General features: G+C 34.2%; 1 protein-coding gene across 4 annotated transcripts in view; it reads left to right on the top strand.

Annotated features, from left to right (window-relative positions):
* The window catches only part of VPS13C (vacuolar protein sorting 13 homolog C), a 182,107-nt gene that overhangs the window by 136,094 nt on the left and 31,885 nt on the right, over window positions 1-14,128 (top strand). For all 4 annotated transcript variants that reach the window (XM_028099926.2, XM_028099927.2, XM_028099928.2 and 1 more), the window contains exons 59-65: window positions 1,093-1,482; window positions 3,038-3,142; window positions 3,817-3,981; window positions 5,511-5,639; window positions 6,075-6,208; window positions 7,669-7,795; window positions 11,300-11,535. In XM_028099926.2, coding sequence (XP_027955727.1) covers window positions 1,093-1,482; window positions 3,038-3,142; window positions 3,817-3,981; window positions 5,511-5,639; window positions 6,075-6,208; window positions 7,669-7,795; window positions 11,300-11,535 — 1,286 coding nt within the window. The remainder of the gene's footprint in view (window positions 1-1,092; window positions 1,483-3,037; window positions 3,143-3,816; window positions 3,982-5,510; window positions 5,640-6,074; window positions 6,209-7,668; window positions 7,796-11,299; window positions 11,536-14,128) is intronic.

Raw genomic sequence — 14,128 nt, 5'->3', positions numbered from 1 at the left:
CATGTGCTTTACATGTATTAACACATTTAATCCTTACAATAACCTTCTGAAGTAGGTACTATTATTATTATTAGGCCCATTTTACAGATGAAGAAACTGAGTCACAGAAGGTTTAAGTAACAGGCCCAAGAACCCACAGCTAGTAAGTTGTAGAGCTGGGATTTGAACCTAGGCAATTTGTCTCTTTTGCTCCCTTCCACTGAACTCTGTTGCATCTGCTATGAGTTAAGAACCATAATAATCTCTATTAAGTAAAATTCCATTAGCTAAGGGATAGAAAAACGCCAGTGGGGAAATACCTCATCTTACTTTATTCTAAAATTAATTTTAAAGTTTTTATTTTAAAGTTAATAGTATGATTATTTGATCCAGATTTCTGTTGAACTTAAAATAATTTGTCTAAGAAATAACGGGGAACATTTTTTAGTGATGATGTATGATAAATATTTTTAGATTTTCATGCCACAACATTTTAAAATACAAAAGTCTGGAAAGTGTTGGAACCTAAATTATTTCTTTTCTTCATCTGACAATGAGTCATCCCTGAGGTGTGAAGACTAAAATGAATTAAATGAACTAAATAGTACTTATGCAAGAGAAGCTTTCAAAAAGAAAGCCTGATTTATTATGTGGCTATTATTCATTTCAAAAATAATTCTACCTTACTTAGATAGCTTGTCAGAATAGTTTGATATCACTTTCCTTGTTTTTATGTGGGAACCACTAGGCGTAGTGTGTGAATAGCAGATGAAGCTGAAGCCCAGGCAGTTAAGTGGCTCATCTAATGACATAGACAACAGCCAGCATTCCTTTTATTCTCGGCATAGACCTGACTTTTTTTTTTAAAACTTACGGCCATTGGCCTACTCATGGCCAAAAGACAATTTCTGCTTTTGGCTATGATACAGTGTTTTCTTTTTAGTTGTTAGTGGTTATTGGACATTCATAATTTGTAAACATACTTCATTGAAGACTTGTCAGTTAATCTGAATCTGGTAGGTTATTAGCATTTTTATAAAATATGGATGTTGCTATTGAAGAGGTTTTTAAAAAATCAGTAAGCAAATTTAGTTTTCGTTTGTTTGCTTTTAGGGAACAGCAGAAACTCATGAGCTCACAGAAGGCAGTGCTGCTGATGTTCTACATTCAAAAATCAGTGGAGAAATAATGGAGTTGGTTCTGATGAAATATCAGGGCAGAAACTGGAATGGACATTTCCGTCTATGTGATACACTTCCCGAATTCTTTCTTGTATGTTTTTCCTCTGACTCCACAGAAATGATGTCAATTGACTTGTCAGTACATGTCAAACGAATTGGCAGCCGGACGGTGCTATCTATCTTTAGTCCCTACTGGCTGATCAACAAGACTTCTCGGGTTCTCCAGTATCGTTCGGAAGACATTCACGTGAAACATCCAGCTGATTTCAGGGATATTATTTTATTCTCTTTTAAGAAGAAGAACATTTTTAGTAAAAATAAGGTGTGTTTTGGTTGATATAACAATTTAAAACAGATAAATTCCTAATCTGGAAACTCGTGAGTCATTTAAGCCTTCCTTAAATCCATTCTTACCAGTTTGCGAAGTGCCACTGGCATGAAGTAGGTCCAAGGAGACTTTTCAGGAATACATCAAGTGAGATGTTAGGACTAGCAAGAGTTTCCCAAAGCTGAATTGCCCTTTTCTCCATGGTCTTTAGAATTACTTCTGTTCTTTTAGTAGTGTCAGGTAGAAATCTTGATTTTAGTTAGTTTACCAGTGATGAAATAGCATTTCAGAAGGTGGAAGAGTTGGATTTGGCTTCTGTTAACCGAGCCCACCTAGGTATGAAGCACTAAGCCAGGCCTCTGAGAGAGAACCTAGTGCCTAAGCCTGGTCTTTTGTGCTCTGGTCCCTTCTTTCCTTTGTAGATTCCTATCTTGGAATTGCTTATCACACACTGTCCCAAGTCACTGCTAGGCCTTTGTCTGTGCTGCACCCTCTGCTAGAATGCCTCTTCCCTTCTTTCCCTGTCTGCCACATCTTTTCTGGTTACCTGCTTTTCATTCTTTGGCTATCATTGTGCTTAGGCCTGACATGTGTGAAGGATTTCTAACTGTCTAAAGTGGAGCTAGGTATTACATCCATGTCCTCTTAGAGCAGTGGTTCTCAAATTTCAGATTAGAATCACCTAGAGGACTTTTCGTACACATTTCTGGGTTGTGCCCCTATTTGAGTCAGTAGGTTTGGGTAGGGTCTGAATATTGCATTTCTAACAGATTCCCAGGTGGTGTTGATGGTGCTGGTCCAGGGACCACATTTCGAAAACCACTATCTTAAAGTATCGATTAATCCATAGCGTTGTAATTACCTGTTTATGTCTCTTACCTCTGGTTGTCCTCAGGCTTTTTATAATCTAGTTGGGTAGATGGAGGAGCACAATTAGATCTCTTCTATAAAACTTTATCTAAATCTCTTAGCTAGAAGTAAACTTTTTACCTTCTCACCTTGATAGCATTTTGAACATGTAGCCATTAATCACCTTGAGTCTTACATCATAATTATTAGTATGTGTCTCCCACCTCCTTGTTTAGTTGGAGCTCATTAAAGACAGGAACTGTGTCCTATTGTCTTCCATTCTGCTGGTCATGATGCCTTTCATTTAACATTTGCTGAATAATGTTAAAGACATAAATTCTCTATGTTTTAAAACTTTTAAGAATTTGTTAGCTCAATATCTTAAGTGTAACACTGGAAAAATGTCAGTTTATATTATAGTTTTTTTTTTTAAACAATGAAGGGTCTCATTGGTATACATCTTTAAATTCACTAAACTCATTGCACGGGTGAATGGGAAGATCAGAGCTCTGCTTTTATTTTATTGGCCTCTAGAATATCTGTGGTTCTGTGACCCATTGGCAGTATGGCTTTGATTATTTTTTTTCTGTGTCCCATGATACTAAATAAATTTCTAGTGGTCTAACAACTTTACCTCAAATAAAATATTAATATAGTCTTTTAGGTTTCTTATAAGATGGTTATGTGTTCTCTGGTGTAGGTACAATTAAAAATTTCAACTAGTGCCTGGTCCAGTGGTTTTTCGTTGGATACAGTGGGAAGTTATGGGTGTGTGAAGTGTCCTGCCAACAATATGGAGTACCTGGTAAGATTCCACTTGCTTACTTACCTCTGACTTCATTCACATTTTCTTCAGTTCAGTAAACCAGCTAGATTCTAAGGGGTACAGAAATTTGAATTCTAAGTATTATGTAAAGGACTGTTATCTCTATAAATTTCTGTGGCCACTAGTATCAGGACAAAACCTGAATTTATAAAAAGTTTAAGACAGTAAGTTGAAACCTCATTCCATACTGTTCTCTGCCAAATGTTTCTTAAATATTAAATTTGATTACGAAAATTTGAGTAATATGATGCCAGTGGACCTGTTTTATTGCCACTTTGAAATTTTCATCTTAGTTCATTAACAGAGTGATGATAAAACAGCAAAACTTGAGCCTCTCCACTAATTATAAAACAATTTATGTTTGGAATGTTAAAAAATAAAGAATACAAATTAAATATTACGAGTCATCATTAGTTAGATTACCACTTGATATTTCTTGAATTGATTTCTGATGGAGCTAAATTAAGGAACCAAAAATTTTTCTTAGAAGATAATCAGTAGTTGAATATGGCTTATATTAGTTACTTTATTTAACAAGCATTATTTTAAAGTATTTTAAGAAATCTGTGTATGAATGGGATATGTGTGTATACATTTCAAAGAATCTATATAAAGTACTGGGAAATTATAAACTTGTTTGTTCCTTTACACAGGTTGGTGTTAGCATCAAAATGAGTAGTTTTAATCTTACACGAATAGTTACTCTGACTCCCTTTTGTACCATTGCAAACAAGTCATCATTAGAACTAGAAGTTGGCGAAATTGCATTTGATGGCTCAATGCCAACTAATAAGTGGAACTATATTGCTTCTTCAGAGGTAAAATTTTCCTTTACTATAACTGGCTCCTAAAATGTACAAATAAATATGATATATAAATAAGAATTGCATATCCTTCTTTGTTATACCCATTTTGCTACAATATTTGTGTATTAAAATATGATAGCCAACTTTGACTTTTCTTTTGCACTGTAAACACATGTTAAAAAAAGAAGAATAAAAGTACTGGTAATATTTATCACTAGCCAGTCTAGAGGGCTAACACCCAGCCTCTAGTTCTTCCTATATGTATAGAACATATGGATGTATTGTGAAAAGAAGATGAAGATACTGTACTATGAATTATCTCAATAGGATAATGTCTCTGCCTTCAAGAAGTATATAATCTTGTTGGCGAGCTGAAGACTCATATAAATTAACACATGGAAGAAAATATATGCTAAGTTATAGGTGGCTTTAGAATTTCTGAATAGATTATCCGAAAGTTTCCTTGAAAATTTCCTAAAATTCAACCCCCTCACTTTACCGAGAAGGAAAAGTATGAATCTCGTACTTTTCTAAAGTCAGTACAGTCATTGGAAGTCACCATCGTTGTGGCCAAGATCAAAAGGGAGTGTTTCATAGAAGAGGTGGGATTTGAACTAAACGTTGCAGGTTCAATAAGATTTTAGGAGTGAAGAGAGTGAGGGAAGGCGTGAGGGAGAGGACAGGTGCACAGATGAGTATTACTGCTTGAATTTGCCTGAGTTTTCAGCCAAACCAGCTGACCTTAAAGAAAGAACCATTCTTCTGTACATCTCAAAAACAAAATTGTATATATATTTAAAAACTTAGCAAGAAGCTTAAGAGGAGAGATTCCAGTTACACAGATTTAGAGCTCTGAGAGGCATGGGCTTTCCAGGGCTCTGGGAATGATCTCTGTAGACTTGGCAACAAATAAATGCTCATTACCATTGATGTGGGTTTGATAATAGTAGCATTTTTATTCAGAAATAGAATTTACCTAGTATTGTATAACAGAGGGACATTTTGTATTAGGAACTACAACCTCAGTTTTACAGATAAGGCTCAGAGAGGTGTATGCTTTGATTAAGATCAAACAGTTAGGAAGGTAATGTTAGGACTTCCAGCAAGGTCTGTGGCGTTCTCTTCTCCGCCTTCAATTGTCTTTCTAGTTTATCTAGGATAAGATAACACTGAAAGAATTCATAGTGCATTAAGGAATTATAATGGGATATGCACAAAAGCAGATGTTTTAAGATTATAGGTTTTAAATATTCAAGATATTTGAGGCATTCTTAATCAGTAAGCTCTTTAGTTTCTCATATTATAATTACTCTATAAGTGCATACAGACTATTAGATCTATGTTCTTCGGATGGAGCTTCTTTGGTTTCATAAATAGGCCTTATATTATTAATAATTTTAACATGAGATGTGGAGGAAATATTTTAAGAAACTTGTAATAATTGTATCATGATTAGATTTAGAATTGAAAACTTAATTAGCCATTGTCTTATTTATACCCCAGTCTTGTTTTAAGACTGATCTTAACTTTTGTATTTTTAGTGCCTTCCGTTTTGGCCTGAAAATTTGTCAGGCAAACTTTGTGTGAGAGTGGTGGGCTGTGAAGGATCCTCCAAACCATTTTTTTATAACCGACAGGATAATGGCACTTTATTGAGCTTAGAAGAGCTGGTATGTTTTCATGGTTTATTTTATTTTATTTTTTTATTATGTTTTCATGGTTTATTTATTTATTTATTTATTTATTTTTATTATGTTAGTCACCATACAGTACATCATATTTTCAAATACTGTTTTAAAATACAGTGTCCTTGATTTTTAAAATTTGCTATAAAATATTTTATTAAAACATGCTATAAAATCTAATTGAATTTAAATTAAAAAAAACAGAATTCAACTGGAAAAAAAATCTGGTAATCATTTAAAGGTGCTAATATATCTATTTGTGAGGTCCTATACATATATTTGTAAGAGATAAGAACCAGTGTGCTTTTCAGTTAAGAACTTAAGAAAATAGACTTTTTATGTCTAGATAACTGATTGAAATTCCAGATGTCACTGCAAGCTAAACCAATACCTCAAACAGAATTTTTTTTTCTACAATAGAATGGGGGTATCTTGGTGGATGTAAACACTGCTGAACATTCAACTGTCATAACCTTTTCTGATTACCACGAGGGATCTGCACCTGCACTAGTGATAAACCACACATCACAGGATGTTGTCATGTACAAACAGAGGTATGAAAAAAAAGATTCATGGGAAATCTCATTTGCTTTTTACTGGCCCACAGTCCTTTCTAGGAAACACTTGGGGTGGTAGATTTGTTTTACATTCTACATGTTTTCTGATTTTAGAAAGGTAACATGGAACACATGCTGTTTATTATAATACCCTCAGCAGGTTTTGGGACAGTTTCCAGAGTCCAGTACATTAACATTCCTGCAGTGAAACTTATAAATATTCATATCAAGTGGGATAAATCAAAATTATTAATAATCTCACCTTGGTTCAGATTACGTATTTTAGCCAAATGATTTTTGATACCACACTAATAGAAAAATCTTTGGACGTATGGAGCTTTAAAATTTCGGAATTGCATATAAGGAACTGTGAACCTATTTACCTGTTTAAGCATTATTATTCTTTTGTAATCTGGAAATAGTGAACCTCTCCCTATAAATCTCTATCAAGTTTTTTTTTCCCCCAGTAGAGGTGGTAGAAGATTAAATGAGAGGACAATGAATAAGGTAGTGGTGTTGAATATAAGTATGGAATGATAGAAATTTTGTTGTTCTTGCTTGTGCTGTCATTTGGCTTGGGTGATACCATTATTTAATGACATAACAGTTTTAAACCCTTAGAATATATATTATATATCTGCCAAGAATTATTATTATAAATCTGCAGGGCATTATTTTACATATGTATAAAATTTTATATATGCCTAAGGTTATTTTTACATATAGAATTATTTTATATAAAATAATGCCTTGTAGATTTACCTGTTCTTAACTCTCCTGGCTTGAATCCACTGGAAGATTTAAAAGTACAGAATGGGATTGAAACCTAATTGGGTTCCTTTTGTTGTTGTTTTTCCCTGGAAAGTTTTTTGTAATATGGACTAATACTTCTTAAATTTTAATGATAAATTTGGAAGATCTCCCAGAAATCTTGTTAAAATGGAGATTCTGATTTAGTAGGTTTTAGGCGGGGCCCAGGATTTTGTACTTTCAGCAAGCTCCAGGTGATGTTGCTGCTTCTCCATAGATCACACTTTGAGTAGCAACAGTGTGGACATAATTTTTGCTTTTTTTGAGACTCATGTTTCTTATCTGTTGCATTTGATTAATAAACTTAAATTTAAGCACTGAGTGACATTCTGCTGCTAAAGGATTTATTGTTTATAGTTTTTTCTGCAGGTGAGCTCTGACGTACCAGTTTGTTTACTTTAATGAATTCCATTGCCTGCATCAATTTGGAGTATACTGCAACTTCAGAAAGGCAATATTCCCTTCCCTCAAGCTTTAAACCATTAGTTTATTGGACATTTTAGGGTACTTATTTTTAGGCAGAGTTCTGTTTATTAACAAAGGCTACTTTAGAAGATTTTTGTGCCTGTCCCCTCCCCTGTAAACCACAGGTCTGGATTTCTCAAGGCCTGGCTGTTTTCATCTTCCCTCTGGTGGTTGTGTTTCAGTGGGTCACAGGAGGAAGTGTACTTGGTGCCAGGAGAAGCTCGACTTTTTGCCTGGGCAGATCCTACTGGTACCAGAAAACTTACCTGGACATACGCAGCAAATACTGGAGAACACAGTCTGTTAAAGGTATCGTGATGTGAATGAGTGCTATATGAGTTGCCTGGTGGTGAAGGAAGCATACAAGCCAGCTTCACACAGTCATCTTTATCCTTACTGAACTAAAAATGAAATGGAAGTATTTTCAAAATAAGTTGGTTTTGGAGTTTAGATTGCAAGTAGTTCATACCTGTATTTTAGATTAGACAAAATCATTTATTTACAGTTTAAAAAATAGGCCTGCTTTATCTTGCCCAAGTAAAGCCCAGTAAAGTATCTTTTATATGCCCCTTTTTTTTAAAGAAAGGAATTTTAAAAGTAAGTGAAAACAACTTTATTTTGAACATATGGTTGCCACTGTTGGCTGTGAGGTTTTTAGGCATATTTTCCCAATGAAGACCATGGATTTTAATTAAAGGAACCTGATAGTATACAAATTGTCCCATATAAGAAATTTAATGAAATATTTATTAAAACAATATTTAGGTAGCTAATTTAATCAAATATGTTATTCTTAGACTTTTAAACTTTGGGAAGGTCTTAAGGATTCACCTACCAGCCTTTCTCTAGTGTAGGAATTGTTCCTGTGTTAGCAATATAGATCATTTGTTTCTGTAGAAATATATCCTATTATGAAAAGTTCATACAGTGTCCTGTTCCACTGTCTGATAATGCCAGTTGTTAAAAAAGCTTTATTGACTTTTGCTTTAAAATGGTAATTGGCCAACAGTGGCTGAATTATCTTCTCCTGTATTCCCTTTGAAATGCCCATAAAAGAGATAAAATCTTAGCTACTTTTGAAAAATCAGACAGATAGTTCCTCCGTTACGAGATTCTTGGAATAATTTTCACCATGACAATTTGATGGAACTATACTATACTAGCTTGCTTGTGCTTTACTTTTTACAAGACAGAAACTCAAGGTTTGTAAATGGTGCAGAGGCTTAAATTCCCTGATCCTCTTAGCCTCTTGGCTCAGTGACATGGGAGCTCTAGCAGAGGTCTCTGACTGTGCTGGTATTGTTTCCCCTCTCCTCACAGTTAACGCTGCTCAGTAACTACAATGCCCAGTGGTAGTATATAGACACTAGAGAGAAAGTGGGAAGGACCTCCTGGAGGAGGATGTTCAGATCTGTATATTGAGGCAGATTCAGGAAGAATCTGGGAATAGTGTATGTGGGGATTGTGGTTTTTAATGTTTCTCTTCTATTTGGTGTTAGAGCACCAGGCAGTAGGAAAAGTAGATAACTGTGCCTCAGTCAGCACATAATCTGCCACATTCTGGAAACTGAGCTAGAAGCAAGGCTGTTGCCCATTCCCTTGTCTGCTAAGTTGATTTGAGAAGGGAGTTCCACTCAGGCAGGTGGACATGGTGAGGGAGTTCAAAGAAAATCCACACATTATTGGCAAACACTAGGTCTGAACAGATCTTTCCTTATTAAGTGTGAATGAACAGGGAAAAAAAAAAACAAAAACAACAGCAACATGGGGTTTATGAAAAAAATAGTTCAGGAGAAAAATGTAGCATTATCCTGTAGAATCAGAAGGTGATTATACCCCTGAAATTTTTTTTACTACAGGAGGACCACAAGAAATTTTCCAAATTAATGTCTCACCTCCTCAACTAAGTTATAAAGCTGTAACAGCTATGAAATAGAAGAATGCATGGTGAAATAGAAAGACACAAGCAAATGAAGTAAAAGTGGAGTAGGGAAACAATATATTCTGTTCATACCATAAATATACCATTTAATCTTAAATTTTAATTACAGAAGTACAGATTAAAGTTTTCGTTTTTGTTAAAAACCTATTGAGTAGAACTAAAATCATTGGTAAGAGAATTTTAAAACAATTGAGAAAATGAAAATAAAGACAATCTTGCCCTTAGAGTAAAGGAAGGAGACCTAAGGAAGTATGTAACAAGTGGCAAATACCTTTTATTGAATCTGTCTCCTGTGTTAATGCTTCCTGCATATTATCACTGATTCTTATGATTGGAATTCAGAATTCTGGTTAAAATTCAAAACCAGGTCTATCTGACTTAATAGTCCATGGACTTTTTCCACTAAACCATGCTTGCCATCAATTATATCAGTAAATGAAAATGGTTTAAATTCTCCTATTAAAGACAAAACTCAGATTAAGTTAGAAAACAGTATCTAACTATATGCTACTTACCAAAGGTATGTCTTAACCAAACTAACACAGAACTTTATAAGCATGAAGAGGCATTAAGGATTTAGGAGGCAAACAAGTAAAAAGAAAGCAAAGTTGTTGATTTTAATTTCTGAACAACAATAATTCAAAGCAAAAACCTTTAAATAGAATATGATATGAAAAGAAGGCGTGAATTCATCATTCTCAGTCTTAAAAATGATGTGTTCGTGTCATTTGTGACAACATGGATGGACCTTGAGGGTACTATGCTAAGGGAAATAAGAGAAAGAAAAATACCATATGATTTCACTTAAACATTGGAATCTAAAAACAAAAACCAAACAAAAAAACCCCAGAAACAGACCCATCAATACAGAGAACAAACTTGTGGTTGCCAGAGATTGAGGTGGGGGGGTGGGCAAAATGGGTGAAAGGGAGTGGAAGGTACAGGCTTCCAGTTGTGGAATGAGTAAGTCACGGGGCTGACACGTACAGCATAGGGAATATAGTCAATGGTACAGTAATAGCATTGAATGGTGACGGATGGTAGCTGTGCTTGTGGTGAGCATAGGATAACATATAGAGTTGTTGAATCATTATGTTGTACTCCTGAAATGAATGAAACATCGTGTGTCTACCATACGTCAATAAAAAAAAAAGCAATAGATGTTAAACAGCAACAAAACGCAGCTATTCCTATGCTCTTGATAAACCCTTTATTTGCTTTTTTCCCCAAGAAAGCATGAAATGAAAAGCACATAGTAGGTACTTGTACTGCTTGTTGAAATGAACTCTTATATTTATGTTAAGCCCAGAATGAGGAGAAAATCATTATTTCAGTCTCTGAGAACACTGACCAAATCAAGTCATATTTTTAGTGCTGAGACCTTCAGCCAAAAAGGCTTTACAAAACTGTGCACACTAAGTACAAACCATAGTTTTATATAGTGTGACTTATATAAATATTTGCAGTATTGTAAGTTATTAAAACATAAAAATAAACTAGGTTAGTTTTACGTGAGGTTACTGTTCTAATAAACTTAGGAACCTCTCCATCTTGGAGACAAGTAAGCATCTTAGGACACTGGCACCCTTGCAGGATACTCTTCTTCCTGCTGCGCGCCCTTTGAGCGGTCAAACCCAGGGTACAAAAAAATTAAGCACTATTAGTGTTTGTTATTGTTTGAAAACATCGGTGAGTTATGTTTTAAAATAGATTATGACTTTAGTTAATTTATGTCATTTTGATGGTTAGTTTTTCAATTTATAGTCATGCTTTTTAAACTTTTCTGCATGTTCTCAGTTACTGTAGTTTAACTTTATATAATAAAAACTTAACCGCTTATGGGTTTAATATAAAGTCTTTCTTTTCCCCAGGATGAATGTGGCCAGTTTCCCTATGATGCAAATACTCAGATACACTGGGTATCATTCCTAGATGGACGCCAGAGAGTGTTGCTTTTCACTGATGATGTTGCCTTGGTTTCCAAAGCACTTCAGGCAGAAGAAATGGAGCAGGCTGATTATGAAATAACCTTTTCTCTCCACAGTCTTGGGCTTTCCCTGGTTAATAATGAAAACAAGCAGGAAGTTTCATATATTGGGATAACCAGGTATGGAAGAAGAAAGATAAGGCATCAGAAATCTTTAAAAAGCATTGAGTTCATAATACCAAGTTTAATGACAGTAAACAGCTTTTCTGAATTTTGATGTACTGTGTATTCTTTCAGCATAACTTATGAACAGTTTTTTTCACTGCTAGTTGAAAAGCCTCCTAAGATAGAAAGATGAGTAAGATAATGCCTCTGCACTTACTGTACTCATCAGCAGTTGGTGGGGGAAAAAAGAGATTTGCTTCTTTGTTTTTGGTATGTATTTTTTTGATGAATTATAGTAACAGAAAGAAGTATATATATGTGCAATGGCAGTACCGAGATAGAGGCAAGTAAGTTGTTTTGTGCAGTGGAGGCTGAAGAAACTGGCCTGGATTAGAGGAAGCCAGCAAGAGTGGGTCAGATAAATTGGAGAAAACATTCATGGAGGAGGCAGTATTTGACATAGGTACATAGTCTTTAATGGGCAGTTATTTAAAACTTTTAAATAGTGATGGAACCAGTTATTTTCTCTGATTCTGCTTGTATCTGTATAAGAAAAATATTTGAATTTATTTATTTTGACTTTTTAAATCTCACTAACTTTGGTAAAAGACTCGTTTGTTTCTTGGAGGCTGATGGGTGGAATGGTTAACATGTTACCATGTATCATCTATCAATAATCATGTTTAGTGTAAAAGTAAAAAATTAAGTCAATAAAAATATCACGTATGTAACACGCTTTACACAACACCTGACAGATTAAGAGTTCTAAAAAGGGTATACATCCATTGATATAATATTAATATATTTGTATATATTTGAGTAATATATTCTCTTGGTTATACACTTGAGTGTATTATAGTATTTTTAACCTAAATATGAAAATCATTTTTAAGTCCTATAAATTCAGTTTCTTCACTCTGCTGTTCTTTGATATAACTTATTTTTACTTTAATATTACATATGTTATTACGTTTTGTCATACTGGTCTTGTAAGAACTTTTAAAAATTCATCTAAAAGAACTTGATTATCTTTTTTCTGATGACAGTACACATTTAATACACATTCAGTGGGGATGTGTACTGAGGAAAAATAAATCAGTTACAGAATTTTTAAAATTAGACTTATTTTTTGAGCAGTTTTAGGTTTACAGAAAAATTGGCCGTAAAGTACAAAGTTCCCATACGCCCTGCATCTTTCCCCTATTATTAACATCTTGAAATAGCGTGGTACACTTTTTACTATTGATGAACTAATGTTGATACATTATTATTATCTAAAGTCCAGTGTTGATGTTGTTTGAGTTAGAGTTTACTCTTAGTGTTGTAAATTCTATGGGTTTTGAGAAATGAGTAACATCTGTCATTACAGTGTCCTATAGAATAGTTTCAATATCATAAAAATCACCTGTGTGCCACCTGGTCATCCCTTTCTCCCTCCCCCTGAACCTCTGGAAACCACTGATCTTTTTACTGTCTCTAAAGTTTTGCCTTTTCCAGAATGTCATATCACTGGAATCATACATATGTAGCCTTTTCAGATAAGCTTCTTTCACTTAGCACTATTTTTTTAAGTTTCGTCATGTTCTTTCTGTGGCTTGATAACTCATTTTTATAAATCACTTAATAATATCCCATGTCTGGATGGATGTACCACAGTTTATTCACCTATTGAAAGACATCTTGGTTGCTTCTAAGTTTTGGCATTTATGAATAAAGCTGCTATAAACATTCGTAGGCAGGTTTTTGTGTACACATAAGTTTTTAACTCATTTGGGTAAATATGAGTGTGATTGTAGGATTTTTATGGTAGGATTATGTTTAGTTTTGTAAGCAACTGCCAAATTGTCTTTCAAAGCAGCTGCACCATTTTGCATTTACACCAGGAATGAATGAATGAGCATTCATTGCCCGATGTCCTTGTCAGCATTTGCTGTTGTCAGTGTTTCAGATTTTGGCCACTCCAACAGGGATGTAGTGATATGTCATTATTGTTTTAATTTGCAATTCCCTAATTATGTATGCTATTGAGTATCTTTTCAAATGCTTATTTGCTATCAGAATATCTTCTCTGGTGAGATTCAGGTCTTTTGCACATTTTTTAATTTTTCATTTTCTTATTAAATTTTAAGCATTCTTTGTATATTTGAGGTACAGTATTTTATCAGATATGTGTTCTGCAAATATTTTCTCCCAGTCTCTGGCTGTCTTTTCATTCTTTTAACAGTGTCTTTCACACAGAAGAGATTTTTAATTTTAATGAGGCCCAGTGTGGATTCTTTCTTTCATGAGTTATGCTTTACGAGTTGTATTTTAGAAGTCACAAAAATGCAAAGTTACTTACATCTTCTCATGTGTTACCTGCTGGGTTTTATAGTTTAGTGTTTGATATTTAGGTCTATAATTATACATTTTGAGTTAGTTTTTGTGAAATGTGTAAGCTCTATGTCTAGATTGATTTTTTTTTTTTTTTGCATATTCAGTTCTGTCACCATTTGTTGAAAAGATTGTCCTTTTTCCATTGAATTGCCTTTGCTCCTTTTCAAAATCAGTTGCCTATATTTATTTGGGTCTATTTCTGGACCCTTTATTTGCTTGTCAGTTCTTTCAC

Source organism: Eumetopias jubatus, unplaced genomic scaffold (genome assembly GCF_037043125.1).
Source record: "Eumetopias jubatus isolate StellerSeaLion01/CBP00866 unplaced genomic scaffold, mEumJub1_p1.0 scaffold_7, whole genome shotgun sequence".
In the NCBI taxonomy this organism is placed as follows: Eukaryota; Metazoa; Chordata; class Mammalia; order Carnivora; family Otariidae; genus Eumetopias; species Eumetopias jubatus.
Note: the sequence above shows the minus strand (reverse complement) of the source record. Positions and strands in the feature narration are given on the sequence as shown.